General features: G+C 38.8%; 1 protein-coding gene across 2 annotated transcripts in view; it reads left to right on the top strand.

Annotated features, from left to right (window-relative positions):
• TANC2 (tetratricopeptide repeat, ankyrin repeat and coiled-coil containing 2) overlaps window positions 1-8005 on the top strand; it is a 352683-nt gene extending 344678 nt beyond the window's left edge. For both annotated transcript variants that reach the window (XM_088141581.1, XM_088141538.1), the window contains exon 27: window positions 13-8005. In XM_088141581.1, the coding sequence (XP_087997707.1) occupies window positions 13-1954 (1942 nt within the window). In that variant the 3' untranslated portion in view covers window positions 1955-8005. The remainder of the gene's footprint in view (window positions 1-12) is intronic.
• The last annotated feature ends 8988 nt before the right edge of the window (window positions 8006-16993 follow it).

Raw genomic sequence — 16993 nt, 5'->3', positions numbered from 1 at the left:
TGGATCAAACAGGCAGTTTTCAGCAGCACTGGAGGACCTGAACGAGGCCATCAAACTTTGTCCGAACAACCGTGAAATCCAGCGGCTCCTTATGCGGGTGGAAGAAGAGTGCAGACAGACGCAGGTGCAACTACAGCAACAATCTCTCGTAGCATCTGAACCAGAAACACAGCATGAAGAGTTGTATGCAGTACAAGACATCTTGGAAGAAGAATATCTTGAGCAAGATGTAGAAAACATTTCTGTTGGCTTACAGACAGAGTCACGACCTAGCCAAACATTGCCCATTATCCAAAGCCCACCATCTTCCCCTGCCCACCGGGACTCTGCCTACATCTCCAGTTCACCACTTGGTTCACACCAGGTCTTTGACTTCAGGTCAAATAGTTCTGTAGGATCACCAACAAGACAAGGATACCAACCCACCTCGCCAGCACTTTCCCCAACGCACCAGAATTCTCATTATAGGCCTAGTCCACCGCACACATCTCCTGCTCACCAGCCCTCCTCTTACCGTTTTAGTCCACCTCCAATTGGTAGCCAAGGGAAGGATTATCAAAGCCCACCTCCTTCACCCCTTCGTAGAGGCCCTCAATACCGAGCAAGCCCTCCTGCAGATAGTGTGAGTGTCTACAGAGCTCAGTCCGGCTCACCAGTACGATACCAGCAAGAATCCAACATCAGTCAACTTCCTAGTCGGCCAAAGTCTCCACTTTCTAAAATGACACAGAGATCTTTCCAGATGCTTCCACTACCTGTTGCAGTTCCACAGCAAGGACTTAGGTTGCAGCCTGCCAAGGCACAGATTGTCAGAAGCAACCAGCCAAGTTCAGCTGTGCATTGTAGTACTGTGATCCCAACAGGAACTTATGGCCAAGTATCCCATTCTGTGGCTAACAAGTATCAGTCTTCGCTAGCAGAAATGGCTGTTGGCCAAAATCGGCTGGTTTATCAGAGCTCTATTGGGGGAATAGTGGGGGATGGGAGACCTGTGCAGCATGTTCAGGCCAGTCTGAGTGCAGGGGCAATCTGTCAGCATGGAGGGCTGACTAAAGAGGATCTTCCACAAAGACCTTCCTCTGCTTACCGTGGTGGGATGAGATATAGTCAAACCCCACAGATTGGGCGGAGCCAGTCAGCTTCCTACTATCCAGTCTGTCATGCAAAGCTTGACTTGGAACGTTCCTCTCTACCCTCTAGTCAGCTTGGTTCTCCTGACATTTCCCATTTGATACGAAGGCCCATTACAGTAAATTCCAATGAAATAAAGCCTCATCCACCAACTCCGAGACCTCTGCTTCATTCTCAAAGTGTTGGTCTCAGATTTTCCCCTTCTAGCAATAGCATTTCCTCTACTCCCAGTTTGAATCCCCCATTCCGCCCTTCTGCTTCTGTTCAGCAGATGGAGATTCCACTTAAGGCAGCCTATGACAGATCATGTGATGAGCTTTCCCCAGTGTCTCCAACCCAGGGTGGTTACCCCAGCGAGCCTGCTCGCTCCAGGACCACACCTTTCATGGGAATCATAGATAAAACAGCCCGGACTCAGCAGTATCCTCACTTACACCAACAAAACAGAACCTGGGCTGTGTCTTCAGTGGATACCGTTATAAGCCCTACATCTCCTGGAAATCTTCCCCAGCCAGAAACATTCAGCCCACCTTCTTCAATCAGCAGCATTGCCTTTTATAACAAAACCAACAATGCACAGAATGGCCACTTGCTGGAGGATGACTATTACAGTCCACATGGGATTTTGGCCAATGGCTCCAGAGGAGATCTTCTAGAAAGAGTTAGCCAAACTTCTTCATATCCTGATGTTAAGGTGGCCAGGACACTGCCTGTTGCACAGGCATATCAGGACAACCTCTATAGGCAACTTTCCAGAGACTCCAGGCAAGGGCAGACATCCCCAATCAAACCAAAGAGACCATTTGTGGAGTCTAATGTTTAAAATGGATGTGTCTTGGAGTAAGAGCCTTTTATTTTTTAGCACATTTTTCCTGGCTGAATTCACATCTTATGTTGCTGTTTTTCTTCCTTTCTAAGATTTTTATTCACTAGCAGACTACCACCCAGGGGATTTCCTGTGTTTTCTGTATGATGATGAGGCAGTCCAAGACATGCTCCAAATTCTTTTCTATACACAGCTGACCTCAGAAAAAGCCAGCACCATACAATTTTCAGCTGTCAGGCAATTAAATGTACAGTATGGGGGCTGAGTCAAATTATATACATACTCAAGGGAGGTAAACAGCTCTTTGAAGAAAAGTTTTCATTTCAAAATTGAATTGATTGGAATACAATCTGACCCTTTTGTGTATTGACCCTTTTTTGCTAGGAAATTACACTCTTCAGTCTGTGTAGGCTTTCTACATTTCTTCATTGTGTCCAAAGAGCTATTAATCTGCACGAATGGGGTCTTTGTTTTTAGAATTAAGGAGCTATGCATAAAACCCATTCTGCTTTATGTGGTATGATAGGGGTGCCCTTTTTTAAAAAGCCACATTATTATTTATTTTTAGTATCTTTCCCTGCTACTCTGTTGGCATTAGCTTTGAAAAGCAAATTGTTATTTTTTCCAAGGCATTTGAACAAATATTCAGAGAGAAATTAAAGTCCTCTCCACTTTAGCCGAACAGTCAGTGGTGATATCATTGTGTGTCTTAGACCTCCAGTCCATTTTCTAGTGTGCTTGTCTTCCTGATGCAGCAAATCACACTGTAGACATTCTCATATCAGTAAAATTCATTAAAAAGAAACAAGAATTAACCAAATGCTTTAAATCATTGGCCCTCCGGATACTGGATTATACTTCACATCATCTCTAACCATTGCTTATGTTTCTTGGGGATGTTGGATACTGTAAATTAGTATCTGAGTATCTAAAATTAGAAAAGTCTACTTTAAATCATGAAGGAGGGACTGATAGAATGGTAGTTTTAATACCCCCCAGCCTAGATTTAGCACTGGTACTCTCCTGGCAAAGCTTCCTGGATTACAGATGGGCAGTCTTCCCTGCAGCTGCTTTTGAAGTTCTTCTTTTCTTCTCTAGGTTAATTTGGTATTGAGATAGAAGAAATATGATTTGGTGTTAGAAGTTGGACTGCTTTTCCAATCCAAATGCAAAAGACTGAGTGATTCATGATTCCTGCGAGCTAATGAAACCAGTGATCTCAAGGGAGAAAATGATAATGTAGCAAACGCTTTATGCAGATATTCTCAGTCCATACTATTTTCAGTAAGCTTTGAATTAGCTCAGAAAAGCTTGACTTGGTACAGCTAGGAATCCATACCAAGGGATAGAAGAATATTTTGTGAATGCATATATGAATCAGGAAACCATCAATAGTATAGAGAGGTCATCCCCAGGGCAGAAACACAAAGCAGGCAAAAAAATACATCACATTTTGCCTTCTCTGCATTTTGATCATTCAGAGGATGAATTGGCTTACCAACTTCTGAAAATTAAATTTAAAAAAAAAATGTTTTCACAAGGCACGCAGGAGGAAGCTGGCTGGCCGGGAGAAGGGGAATCGAGGGAAGGAGGGGATCGTGGTTGCATAGAAGTGAACAGCTTGCATCTTTGCCCTTTCATTATTCTTTATTATTCTTGTCAAACTATCCTAATGGTTCTAAAGTACAATACATCTTCCACTGTGCTTTATGATACCTCTTTTTAAAAAAATATATGCTGTATTCAGAAGTTCCTTTATATGAATAGAAGAGTATGATAAAAGATATTTTTACTAATCTTTAAGGATTCCATCTTGAAAATGAGGTCAATAATTTTTTTTTTTTAAATCTGGAAATGTTTTCAGATATTTCCTGTTTTAAGGTCCTGAAAGAGCTCAGAGAGGCAAAGAGATCAATATAACAATTGACTATTTTCTCTGGTTTCATTATTATAAGTTGCCATATTTCTCTGGGTATGAAATGTAGCATTTCCAAGAGCTACTTTTACTTTGCTTTTGGTTCTTTACAACTCTTGCACATATTTTCCACCTTGAATTGGTCACATTACAAAATTTGCTTGCAAAATAGAAAATTACTGTTCTGGTTGATTCATGCTATGGTATGCTGGTGTCAAAGAAGCTCAGATGTTTGCTAGTGCTTTTTTTTCAAAGAGCTGGGGGGCATGCTTCAGTTTTATTAACTTATTGAAACCAACACTGGTGTTCTCTCTTTTCTTTCAGTGTTTGAATGTGTTTGTGTGGTGCATGAGTGTGAGAGAAGGAGAGAAGTGGAGAAGTTTCATAAATAAACCTAAAGATGCAACTCTATATTTGCTTTCTTTTATTACCAGAATAGATAAAGCCACTGCTGTTTTTCCCACACATTTCTTTTGTCTCCTAAGTGGTTTAGATTCTGGGTCTTGTAAAACATTTTTTCCTGCTTTATGAAGAGTGGTTATTTTAAATTTTAAACTCTTTAAAACTGGAATTTGCACCAAACAAGATTATGTTTCTATATGTTTATCTATGATTTAGTTCTTTAAAACATTTTTGCACTTGTCTTGCTTATATCTTGGAAAAGCTAGAACCTATTTTGTCGCAGTACACAGAGGAGGATGAAAATAGCTGTTGTTCTGATTTTGGGCCTTTATACAGTCACTTGTACCTTAGTGCAAGTGATCAGCTGAAGTGCACTGAGATATTAGGTTACCCACTCCTTCCTGATAAACAAAGTTAAAAAGAATTAATAAGCCACCTCTGTCATATGGAAGGTGGAGTCATCGTGCTTCTATCATGGCAACTGCCTTGATAGTTTCAAGATTTTAATCTTAATGAATGAATGCTCATCGTGTTGAATCCGGCTCCATCTTCACTGCCATGGGGTTCTCTGTACCATAATTGTTTACATTTAGGAGTTAGTAAAAGAAACGGCATGGTCATCCAAAATGAGATATCAATTACTGCTGTTGGGCAGAATTTTCCTCCCCCGCTTCTTAACAGTACTGTGTTGTGATTTCACAGGATTCTTGCACTGATGGGTTTGCCACCTGCTCTCTGTAAATTGGGTGCACTTTATAGTTGCATTTGTTTCTATGATCAATAATGGTTATTTAAACATAAATGATATTGTCATTAGAAATACAAACAGCTCTTGTCATTCAATATATATTTTTAAAAAAGAAGCAATGACTCAAAGTATATAGCACAAGTACTAGACATTGTATATATGCCTCAAAAGTTGAAATCATTTTTAGTACAAAGAGAAATATATGCTGTGTTCTTCCAGCAGTTCTCTTTAGGTGCATCTGAGGCTTAATTGTTGCTGCTTTTAGTTACCAAGTAACACATCTCTTCTGAAATAAAAGACATATTTCTCTGAAGATTTGGCAGAGAGAAATTCCCTCTGTATTTGCTCTCAGTTTAGTTCTTCATTGGCTTATCATGTCCTTTCTTGAGATATAATATAATACAGCACAAAATAATTTATTTCATTGTCCTTTTTTCAACTGAGATATCTTTCAAGTGAGTTTTTTCTACTCAGGAAAGTTAAAAGAGTGGCTAATACCGCAACACAGAGATCTGCCATAGTGTTTTTTGTTTGTTTGTTTAAAGACACGCAAAAGTATTGTACCCACCCCTTTTATATATACATGTGTACACATCACATGCCTAAGTTGGAGTTTCAGAACTATTTTCTATAAAATCCACACACCAAATAAATCACAGCCTCAAGTCCTATAAGACTTTTACTGTGAATGTATGCATGCTTTACCAAATCCACCGTGTGATGCTACTCTGGCTTTGCAGAAAAGTTTTTTTGCTCACTGGACGTTTTCTTGAACAAAAATCTAGATGCTAACTTACTGTGCATCTGGCTGTCAGAGATGTACCAGTTGATTCTAGTAAAGACATGAAGCCTAAGCAGTCTAAGATCTATGTGGAGCGAAGTTGAATTCTTTCTCCCTTTCCTAAGAACCTTACCAAAATTACCTCTCCAAAATTGTCAAAGGAGGCTTCCTATTCAATGTAAAAACAGCTTAACTAGCTGAAAGAGAAAGCTACTTCCTCTGTCTTTGGCGGTCCATCTTGACTGCTTAGTCATATAACAAAATGGGCACATAATTTGCATTCACACATTAAATTTGTCTTGTTTGGCCCCCAAATCTGCTCTCTAGAGGACTATGGAGACTTAGTAATGTGATGCTGACATCTAAGAATTTGAAACAATTAGTTAAGCTGGCTCCAGGTAAAATTGCTATCAGGTCCTAAGAATAATCTAGAAATCTTAATATATTTCAAGTTTGGCTTGGCTCCAGGGGAGAGAGCTGCTAGCTTGGTATATGGCTCGATTACTTATAGAACAAGAGTTTCTCTAAGAATCTCACAAATATCAAATAACTGGAAATATGCTGCACTCTGCTGTTTCAGTGAAGTAGAAAGTATCGGGGGAGGGAGGAATGTAATATATTTATTTTTACAAGTTTTACAGAATGGACTAAAAAAGGAACAAAAATGCATTTGTTTTGAAATTCCAAGCCATTCACTTGGCCTTAGACAGGAGTTAACAAGTTGCTACTATTCATGATCTCCACAGAAAGTCATCTAATATAAACCGAAGTGCCAGATTTTCTGCACCTTACATTAAAAAAAAAAAACACTCTGTGCCTAGAAATTTTTCTCCTCTGCTTAAGGTGGCCCCTTGTAATTTCTTGAATGGCAAGCTGCATCTCTCTCCCCAGCTCCCACTACTGAACACTGGGAGTTCAGGACCTTCAACTATTAAAGAGTTCAGCTTTTTAAAAGGGCTTAGAGGAGGCAAAACCTAATACACTTCTTCTGACATGTTAGATGCCTTCACTGAAATTATGGTTGCTGTGAAAAAGGAAGGAAAAACCTAAGGCACAAGCACAAAGGGGTAGATAAGCTGAACTGCCCCTCCCCTCTCTAATTACTTGAATTTAATTGCTGGATTGTTATTGCTCCCCTAACAAGAAAAAATCATATTAAGGGCTGAAATTTCATAGCAGGCTATTTTGTGCAGTGGTAACTGAATTAACTTAGAGAACCTCAACATAGTATTATCAAATTGCTATTTCAGACTAGGACCCTTGGTACAAATTAAAAAAAACAAACATATCTTTAATTCTCTTGCAATCACTTGGTTTTCCTCTTGTAACTGCTTCCCAATGAAAAATACCAACATTGTTGTCTAGGGCTGCTTCTGCATTTTGAATTAGTGCATATGCGAGAGTCTTTTAATAAAATGGAATGAGCTTTTACACTTTTCTGCTTGCTCGGAAGTAAAGAAGGAAGATGATTTTTGCTTGTTGCCATCACAAAGTTTATGAGAGAATTGAGGCAGTTTGACTTTGTTCCACCTGAACATGTACCAGACCTTGAGACCATTTCCTACCATTATTTACTGTTACTAATCATTCCACAGAGCGCGAGTATTAATATGTATAGATAGAAGGTTTGTTTTCAGGGAATGAATGTTTCGCTTTTTTTTTTAATCTCCAGTTAAATATGTTTCTCGTTACAATTTCTTCCCCACGAGCATTGAAATATTTTGCCTGCCTTGTCTGCCTCTATACAGCAACACACGTTCCTTTGTATTAAATCTTTCTGGTTTGCCATCTTGCTGGAAAGATACTGAGTTCCTTTTCCTTTTACCCTTTTCTATCAGTCTGATGTAAAGAATTTTCCCTGTACAGTATAATATTCAATTGCATGTTCTGTTCTCTTACTGATATATTGAATCACCACACAGTTGTGATCTTTTATTGTAGGGAAGCTGCACAAATCCCTGCAATCGGTTAAGACTCTTGGCCACCCCTGTATAAAGGAAAGAAATGTGTTTCTTTCCCTTCACTGTATTTGCTTGAGCAGAGTTTTATTGTCTGTACATGTGAGCTGTGAGATAGACGTGGAAAAAGTTCAAAAAGAATGCATTATCCTCAGCCCCTCCCTAATGTATACAGATTGTAACCTGTACAATGAACTGTATGTATTAAAAATGTACCTATTTATAAATGGTTAACACTTGGAAATGGTGGTTGACTACTGTGTTCAACATGTCTATTCTCACACTTCATGGAGTGGAAAAAGCACATGTTTTCAAAGCACAACTCCTCCACTAATTTTCCTATCCCATTTTATGCTTTAATTGTTAACAAATCATCCTTTATGTGTACTCCTTGCAATGTGTCTCCCTATTCTATTTGTTTTCAACATTTCTTGTTCCAAAGGCTCTATTTTATCGCATTGGTTCAATGGTGTTCAAAGAAATGCCACGATTTCTTATTTAATTCAGACCTTTTATGTCTGTTGGAGTGGGTGTAGAATAGAACGTGTCTGAAGAAATTCCATCCTGTTTTACTGACATCACTTTATCCAAGATAGATCAGTCTCTTTTGCATATATTAAAACACTAAGTTTATGTTTTCGTTTTCGAAAGACAACTGAAGCACTGCCATGATGGGAAAAAATTCAGTAAGGTTCTATTTAATGGGACTTGAATTCATAATTGTAACAGGTATAGCTAATTTTAATGATTAATCCAATGGGAAATATGCTGCAAGTATTTTATGGATATTATATCAAGTTCCTGCATAACCTGTTCTTAGTAAAAATGGATTTGCACAATTAATCACTACTAGAGTCATAACATCAGCCTATCAGGTTCACTCAGAGTCCTTCTGTCCCACTTCCAAATTCATTTATACTTATTTGGAAAATGGGCATCTGCATAAAAATGCATACATATTCTATACTAGTTTGGTACTTTTCTAAAGTTAACAACTTTAAAGAATTAAGAGTCACAAGACATCAAAGACATTGATATGTTCCAATTTGAGCATTATTTTGGAAGGTGCAAAACAGATTGGCTCTCTTCTAGATGTGTAGCAAATGAATTTTCAATCCAATCACTACAGAGCTTTGTTCTCCTGGCCCACTTGTAAATACAAAGCCATGTGAATATGCCTCTTAGTCTACCTGTTTAATCATAAAATAATGTATAAAGGATTTTATTTTATTTTGAAAGTGGTAAACATTTGGATAATAATGGATATGGTACAAGAATGAAAAAAACATAATCCCAGAGTGTGGGTGGGAATAAACGCCAAGCAACAATCTCTCTCTCTCTCTCTCCCCCCCCTCTCTCTCTTTCACACACACACACACACACACACACACACACACTTTTCAGGAGCAAAAACAAAGAGCTGAGGTCATTCCATAACAAAATACACCACATCGCTACATTGTTATACTTCACCATATGTCAATTGTGAATCCTACATATTCTTCACAAGATCATATGAATGTTTCTTCATAGTCACAGAAGCAGACGTGCCCACATCTGATATGAATTCGTTCTTTAATCCCTATATAGCCCCTAATCAATAAAATCTAACCTTCTGGGGTACTAAACATTTTGGCTATGTGTGCAGACATCTAAATAAAAGTAGAAAACTAGATAGTAATAAAATGCAATGCAATCTTGATGTTCAACTGAAACACAGTTCAATTTACAGTATTTGAAGTTAGTCCCAAGTAACTGTTAGACTGAGGTACAAAAGGTCCTTGCTGTGCTTTGAAAATTAGTTTAACTGCAAGCAACTGAAAAGTCCAGAGTTTAAAGCAACTATCTACTGACATCAAACTTATTTACCAAACCAAAAGGATATTGCCAATACAAGAAATAAATGGTTTTATTTTCCTTTTGATTTTGTTAGCTGTTTTAATGGTGTATGATATATGGTACTTAAAAAAAAATTTCATCAAGAAATTTCTAGAAAACGAATATTTTCATATGCAGTATGGGATCTAGCATTTATTTAGTATTTTCAACTACTCAGAGCCTTAGCTAAATAATCCTTGCAACAGCTTCATCAAAATGCAGGTCAGGATATTATCCGATTATTATTGCTGATGCAACTTAAGTCAGTTCAATAAGTTGACCTGGGCCTCAATAAGTATGATGCTTTGTAATCATGCAGCTGCTCACATCCATTGGCTCATTTCCCCAAGTAGTACAGTTAAGAAATAGCAATCTGCTGTTTATTTTTAAAGATCAGTGTGTTGCCGAAAGGTACTTTCCTCAATATTAATTAGGAAGCATTCTTCTAATCAATCTTTTGATTACAGCAGTGTATAAATATAACTATTAATAATCTTAAAACCATAGGAATACTCTATGGATGTTATAGTGGTCAGTATCCTGCAGATCACACAGTAAGCTTAAAATCACAGGTGGTGGTTTCCTGTTGTGCCACTTGGGGAAAGGAGCCAGCAGGCATGACTTTCTCTGCCATATTCTGTCATATGAACACAGTTTTTGAATTTCTGAATTTGAACTGCTGACTTTCAAAAGTACCATAAGGAGTTTCTGGACTATCTCTTTTTTTCCAGGATTTCTGTAGAGTAAATCTCTGCTAATAGAGGAAGTGGAGATTCTTAACCACATAAGTAGTACTCCTAAATCTGTCTTCCCATGAACACAAAGTACTGAGTTAGTTTAAGTTATTGGATAGATTTTAGTAGAGGCAATAGCCATTCAGCCATTCAATTTTATTTGATCCATCTTTGTCAATAACATAATAGAGACTATGTGCAAGGCCTAAGCCGCACTAGTCAGGAAGGAGAAAAGCAATGTATTTTCCTCCTCACTGCATCTGCAAAGTACTGTCCAAGGGAGCTCCTCAAAGATGGTAGATAATTAAATCTCTCAAGGTGCTGGATAATTTCTTGATACCATTTGAGATTCATTGAGAGCAATTTGGTCAGCTTTTTGTGACCAAATTTTCCCACTTCAGGCTGAGCTTGATGTCACTTTGGGCAATGACCTATCTAGAAAGTCGACTGCACTATCTACTAGTATCTGCCTGAATCACTTCATTGTTTGTCTCCCAAGAAAGTGGACAAGATTCTTGAACCATTTTGTGCCACAACTTGCATGTTTAGATTGTTTTCCAGCCTGACTTATAAGGGTTCTAAGGACACAATTTTGCCCATTATCACTCTGATCATTGATATTTCTCTCTTGCAGATGGAACTGCTTCCTTAAAGAAGGTGGTAAGATGTCCCTGCTTAAGCAGCCATCCTTGTCATGGCCAATTTTAACAATTATTGGTCAGTGTCCAATATTCTATATTTAGCCAACTGGGAGAGAAAGTGGTGGTGCAGCAGTTCAAGGTCTTAGATTAAATGGATTATACAGTATTGATTATTTCTGATCTGATCTTAGACGTAGATTTGGTATGGAGACATCTGAATGCATGAGCTTTACTGGAAAAGAGGGAGTGTGATCCTGGTAATACTTCTGAGCCTTGCAGCAGTTTTCAGTACCATTGATTTGATGTATTTTTGTAGCATTTTGAGAAGCTGGGGGATGGAGATGCCTGTCAGCCCTTCGAGTTAGATACCACAAGGATTCCAGGAATGCTACTTTATTGGTATAGAATAGCAGTAATACTGACCATAGAATCTACAAAGCCTGTCAGAGTTTCTCTCTGCCCGCCACCCATACCAAAGAGAATCAAGTCAGTGTAATTTTGATTTTCTTTTTCATGCTTTTCACAATCCTAGGACTAAGTAGTGGTTTTACCTCCCTTAGTGGTTTCTCCACTCTACATTCCTTACAGTGTCACTTTGCACTAGCTTTATTTCTCAGTATGCTACTAGAAAATGGTATTGGAAGACCTATATGATCAATCCCTTAGGAATGGTCCTGGAAGGTTTCATGGGCTTTCACTTCGTGTCTTGTGTTATTTAACTTCTATATAAAAATTGCTGGGAAAGATCATTTGGAGCTTTTATCGGGATACTGATAATATCCTTTCCTGCAAGCATGGGGTTGGATGCCTCCAACGTTTCTGGGGGTTTCTGAGATGTAAGGAACTGAATGTGAGATAATAAACTGAGGCTGGCTTCAGACAACATGGAGTTGTTGCTGATTCCAGAGGCTGAACTTTGGGAACAGGTTTGCAGTTAGGGGATTTTCCTGATGGTGTTAGATAGTCATATAACTTCAGTATTAAGAAGGATATTTTATCAACTTTGGCTGATAAAAATAGGTGTAAAAAACATAAGACCTGGAGGGAAAAGACCTGGTTTTGGTGACTTGTGCACCAGTAACATCAAGGCTGGTTATCCCTAGGAGAAAAGGGATAACCACAGCTCTGCAGACTTTCAGCTTTGTGGAGATATGGATGTTGTGTTGATTGAGCACTCTAATACGCAGCTGCCCCAGTTCCTGGCTGGCCTTGCTGATCCTGGAGTCAATTTCTTTGTCCAAAGACCCATCGCTTGAGATGATGCTTCTCAAGTATTTAAAGCTGTTTTCATTTGTCAGTTGGGTGTCATCAACAGTGATTTTTGGTTCAATGGGTTTGGTATTTAGCATGGGCTGGTAATGTACTTCAGTCTTGATCAGGCTGATAGGCTGAAGAGCATGGCAGCATCTGAGAATTTGTTTAGCATCAACTGTAGATCACTGTCTTTGCTGATGACTGTGTGCTCCTGGTGCACAAAGAGGTTTCTTGGATGACTGTATGGAGGCCCTTTGTCCATGCGTTCAAGCAGCAAAGATCAAGAGAGAGCCGTCCAATCGATACCTGATGTACACTCCCTCCTTCAGACCCTGGACAGCACATGACAACATGCAAGTGAAGAACAGATTGAACAGGACTGGGGCTAGCACACAACCCTGTTTTACCCCATTGGAAATGGCAAATGCAGCTGAGGTATCACTGTTGTAAAGAACCTGTCCTCCTCCATTGTGGAGTAGATAAATCAACTTCATGAATTTCCTCAGGTATCCAAAACATCTCAGGATGATCCAGAGGTCAATGAAGACAGAGTAAAGAGGTTTGTTCTGCTTGATGCACTTCTCCTGGACTTGCCACATGGCAAATATCATGTCTGCTGTACTCCATTCTGGCCAAAAGCCACACTGCACCTCTGGCAGGTTCCTTTCCAAGACAGTGACAAGTCTGTTCAGGTGAATGCAGGCAAAGATCTTGCCTGCAATGGACAGCAGTGAGATATCCCTGTAGTTTCCACAATCTGATTTGTTTCCCTTATTTTTGTAGAGAGCCACAATGAGGGCATCACAGAAATTGTCATGCATCTCCTCTGTGGACCAAATGTCTTCCAAGATGTTTTGGAATGCCTGTAAGGTGTTTGGGTCTAGTGCTTTGTAGATTTCAGCAGAAATGCCATCCTGTCCTATTGCTTTATTTGAGTTCATCTGCGAGATTGCTTTCTTGATCTCATCAGTAGAGGGAGGCAGGTCTAGGGCATCCAAGACTGGCAGCTGAGGAATCTGCTGTAAGACACATGATCCACACTGTGGATGGCCTATTGAGTAGATTGGAAAAGTGTTCAGTCCAGCGTTTTTTCAGTCCTTCCTGGTCTTTGATCAGGCTCGACCCATCAGAAGACAGCAGGGCGGAGCATCCTAATTTAGAAGGACCATAAACTGACTTTATGGTGCTGAAGAACTCTCTGGTGGCATGCATGTCAGCATAGCATCCCATCTGCTCAGCCTTTCTCTGCCATCACTTGTCCTGCATGGTGACTAAAGACTACTAGGAGGTAGACCTTGCCATTGACAAAAATTACTTTGAACCCATTCAACACAGAATAAGTGATGTGGCTTCCTTGTAGTGTGCATTATACTTCAAGCCAATGCTGATCTTCCAGTTGCATCAGCAATTATTATACAAGTATTTGCAGAAATAGAGTTAGTGGATTGCTTAAAACGGGTAAGCAAACCCATCACCTTATTCAGGAATTTGATTTAAAGTTATTTTTCCTTAGTGTTTGGAAATAATTTCTTCTGTTTCTGGAGAGTGTTTCCCTATTTTTAGAGATTTATATCTAAATGGGAGATACCCACCACATAAAATGCTTTTGAGAAATTATCAATGAGAGAATTTCTCCGCCACATCAGCAAGCAAGCTATTTGGACAGTTTAAGTTGTCTTCACATGTACACAACAATCAGCAAGGTTTTAATCAAGAGTGAAGAGCATATCCATGCATGCTAAAGCAGCAGCTTGGTTTGGGCCTTTGATTTATTGGCTCTTCAAGTACAGAATCTAATTTAACATTCTAAGAAAGAGGAGAACTTCCAAAAGAAATGGAGTGGGTCTGCTGAAATCCAAGTGATTGAAGTGGCATAAAACCCTTCTAATAAATAATAAATCATTTTATCGTTTTCTTCAGCATAAAGACTCGGAGCTTTGCTGTGCTGTTCTCCTAAGTGCACACAATGTGCTTTGTTAATAAAAAAATTCAGAAGTTAAAAAGAAGAAAAGGAATCGCATTCACCTGGCAACAGCTGTTTGTAGTCATTAAAATCTAAGACTCTTCATCCTTCTGGTGAATTACTGCGGAACATATCAATTTTGATATGTCCTGGCTGGCTTTCTGAATACATGTGGAGAACCTGATACAAATTATCCTCCATTAGATTTATTGGCTGATCATTTACAATGCTGACATCCAGTATCAATCATCAAGATGAAGTAGTTAAAGCAAGGAAGTTCTTGATGATTACTTTATTTCAGCAGAGTCAATGCAGACTAATGCAGATCAGGGGGCTTCCTTCTTGGCATCATTATTTACTTGTATAGACAACTCAGCATACATCTCAGATGATTGAGGGGTTGCTACTGTTGTCCCTGTTTTCAAAAAAGATAACAAAAATGCTCCTCCCAAATACAGACCTCTACGTCTATTAAATATAATTAGTAAACTACATGCCAGACATCAGTGATGGAAGCTTTATCACTGGCTTAACCAACAGAACATATTCAAGGCTGAACAGGCCTGATTTACAAAAGGAAGACCCACTATGGATTGTTGCTTGATATTGCAGCATCTAGCTGAAAAATACACGTGCAGCTCAAATGTTCAATTATTTATGGCATTTGTGAATTTTAGGGCAGCCTTTGATTCAATCTCTAGAGTTCTTTTATGGGAAACACTTAAGAACCCTACTACTGCCAAATGGTGGTTGCCACTGAAATATACACTTTACAACAACACAGCATTTAGAGCAAGATTCTGAGCAGCTCTCTAAACTAAATTATAATAGCTAAGGGAATTAAACAAGGCTGCATTGGGGATCCATTTAAATTTTTTAAAATACAAATTCCTGTATTAATTGCATGCAGGAAGAAGGTCTACATATATGCCCTGAAACCTGTGGGATACCTTTGTTGCTTTATGCTAGTGACACTACAGAATGGCCAGATTGGCCATAAGAGAGCATTTAAGGCTTGGCTTTAAAGCTGCTAGCTGCCAGCAGAAAACTAAAGTCATTATCTTTTCAACCACACCAGGATTCACAGGTGACCTATGGATCACCATACAATAGAGCAGACAAAACGCTTCAAATAACCAACAATTTGTTTTTCTAGGATAACTGCACATTAACTATGCCCCAAAAGGACCGCACAATTTTATGATTTCACGGGTTGCAGGGAGGGAATTTTGTTCCAGCTGCCATCAAATTATTTGTGGCAGAATCTGTCATACCATTACTATGCTGCAGAGGATGCAACTAGGCCTTTATTCTAATTTCAGGGTCCTTGAAAAAGTACAATCAGTGTCTTTTTGACCCCTAGATTGTCTCCAATGTGACTTTGAAATTAGAAGCTGGTTTCTAAGAGTCAGGTCCAAAGTATGGCTAGTTATTTTGTTTGCTTGGATAAGGCTTAACTCTAATTTCCAACTGGGCTGCTGTCATTAACATCACTGGGCATTTATAGTGGTAGAAGTGCATTACGAGCAAATTGCCTCTTGTCCCAGCATCTATTATCATTAAGACTCAAAAATGCAAAATACATAATCAAACAGCAGACTGGATTCAGTGTTACAAAATTATCTAAGCTGAATTTCAAAGGTTTAGACCTTTTGAAGAATCCCAGAGATGCTCCTCAGGAGCCTCTTAATACTCATTTCCCTGTTTCAAGTTTTGAGTGCATTTTCTAAAGCTCACTTTACTGCGCTCTCCTCAGTCTTTTTGTGGGGCAGATACAGTAACATTCTAGCCCCCCAAAGGATGTTCCTGTGCATATCAGGGGAGACTGGGACAATTGTACATGTTCTTTTATACTATGAATCTTATACTGGCTCCCAACAAGGCTAATTCAGCTTTTGCTACAATGTTTCCCACGCCACCCAGAAGTTTATATTCTGTATCTAACAGCAGTCAGAGACTTTGAAGCTACATATCTGGTTGCAGAATTTTGTTTTACAGCTACAAGGACTCATCACGTTCTTGAAACCTGTACAGGACTGATTTGAATTAGTTGTGTGAATTTTGAGTTAAGTTTTTTTTTTTTTTAATCTAAGTATGGCCATTTATTTTATTGCTATAAATGTATCCACTAAACTGAATATTATACACTAATTTTTATTTATAGTTTGTACTCTTGTCTAAAGCTGCAATAACATATTTGTTCATTCATTCAAATAGTTTACTCAAGAAAATTGTTTCTAAATTACTATGCAATTTTGAATAAATGTTAAGAGGAATGTGCACAACCATCCATACAAATATCTGTAAAATTTAGTTCATTCTCACTTGATGACTTTTCATTAAGTGCAATGTTTACATAACAAAAATATTCAAAGGTCTTGTCATTAGCGTAATTTTGAAAACAGCAACTCCAAGACATTTTACTGGGGCTTCATAACATTTCATGTGGTAGCTTTGGTGGAAACAGAATGAATAAAAACAAAAACTTTGTAAAATGTGTGCATCTGCCACAGATCAGAAGAGGATAGGACAAGCTCCCCACATCCCCAAATGATGATTTCGTCTATTTGCCTGTGCTCTCTGAGAAGCTCTCCTGACAACACCCCCACGCACACCCCCACCCTAAGCCAAAGGCAGGATAGCCAAACTAAAATATACACCTTAATCATTGAGCAGCATGCTGGGGTTCCACACAGAGGGACGCAGCCAGAAAAACAGATAAGTAATTATTAAAAAATGGAATTTTAATCTGTATATTTCAA

This window comes from Python bivittatus, unplaced genomic scaffold, assembly GCF_059951505.1.
Source record: "Python bivittatus isolate LINGU-HERP-01145 unplaced genomic scaffold, Pbiv_v1 ctg000000_np1212, whole genome shotgun sequence".
Lineage (NCBI taxonomy): Eukaryota > Metazoa > Chordata > Lepidosauria > Squamata > Pythonidae > Python > Python bivittatus.
The sequence above is the reverse complement of the archived record's forward strand: the minus strand, read 5'-3'. Positions and strand labels throughout refer to the sequence as shown.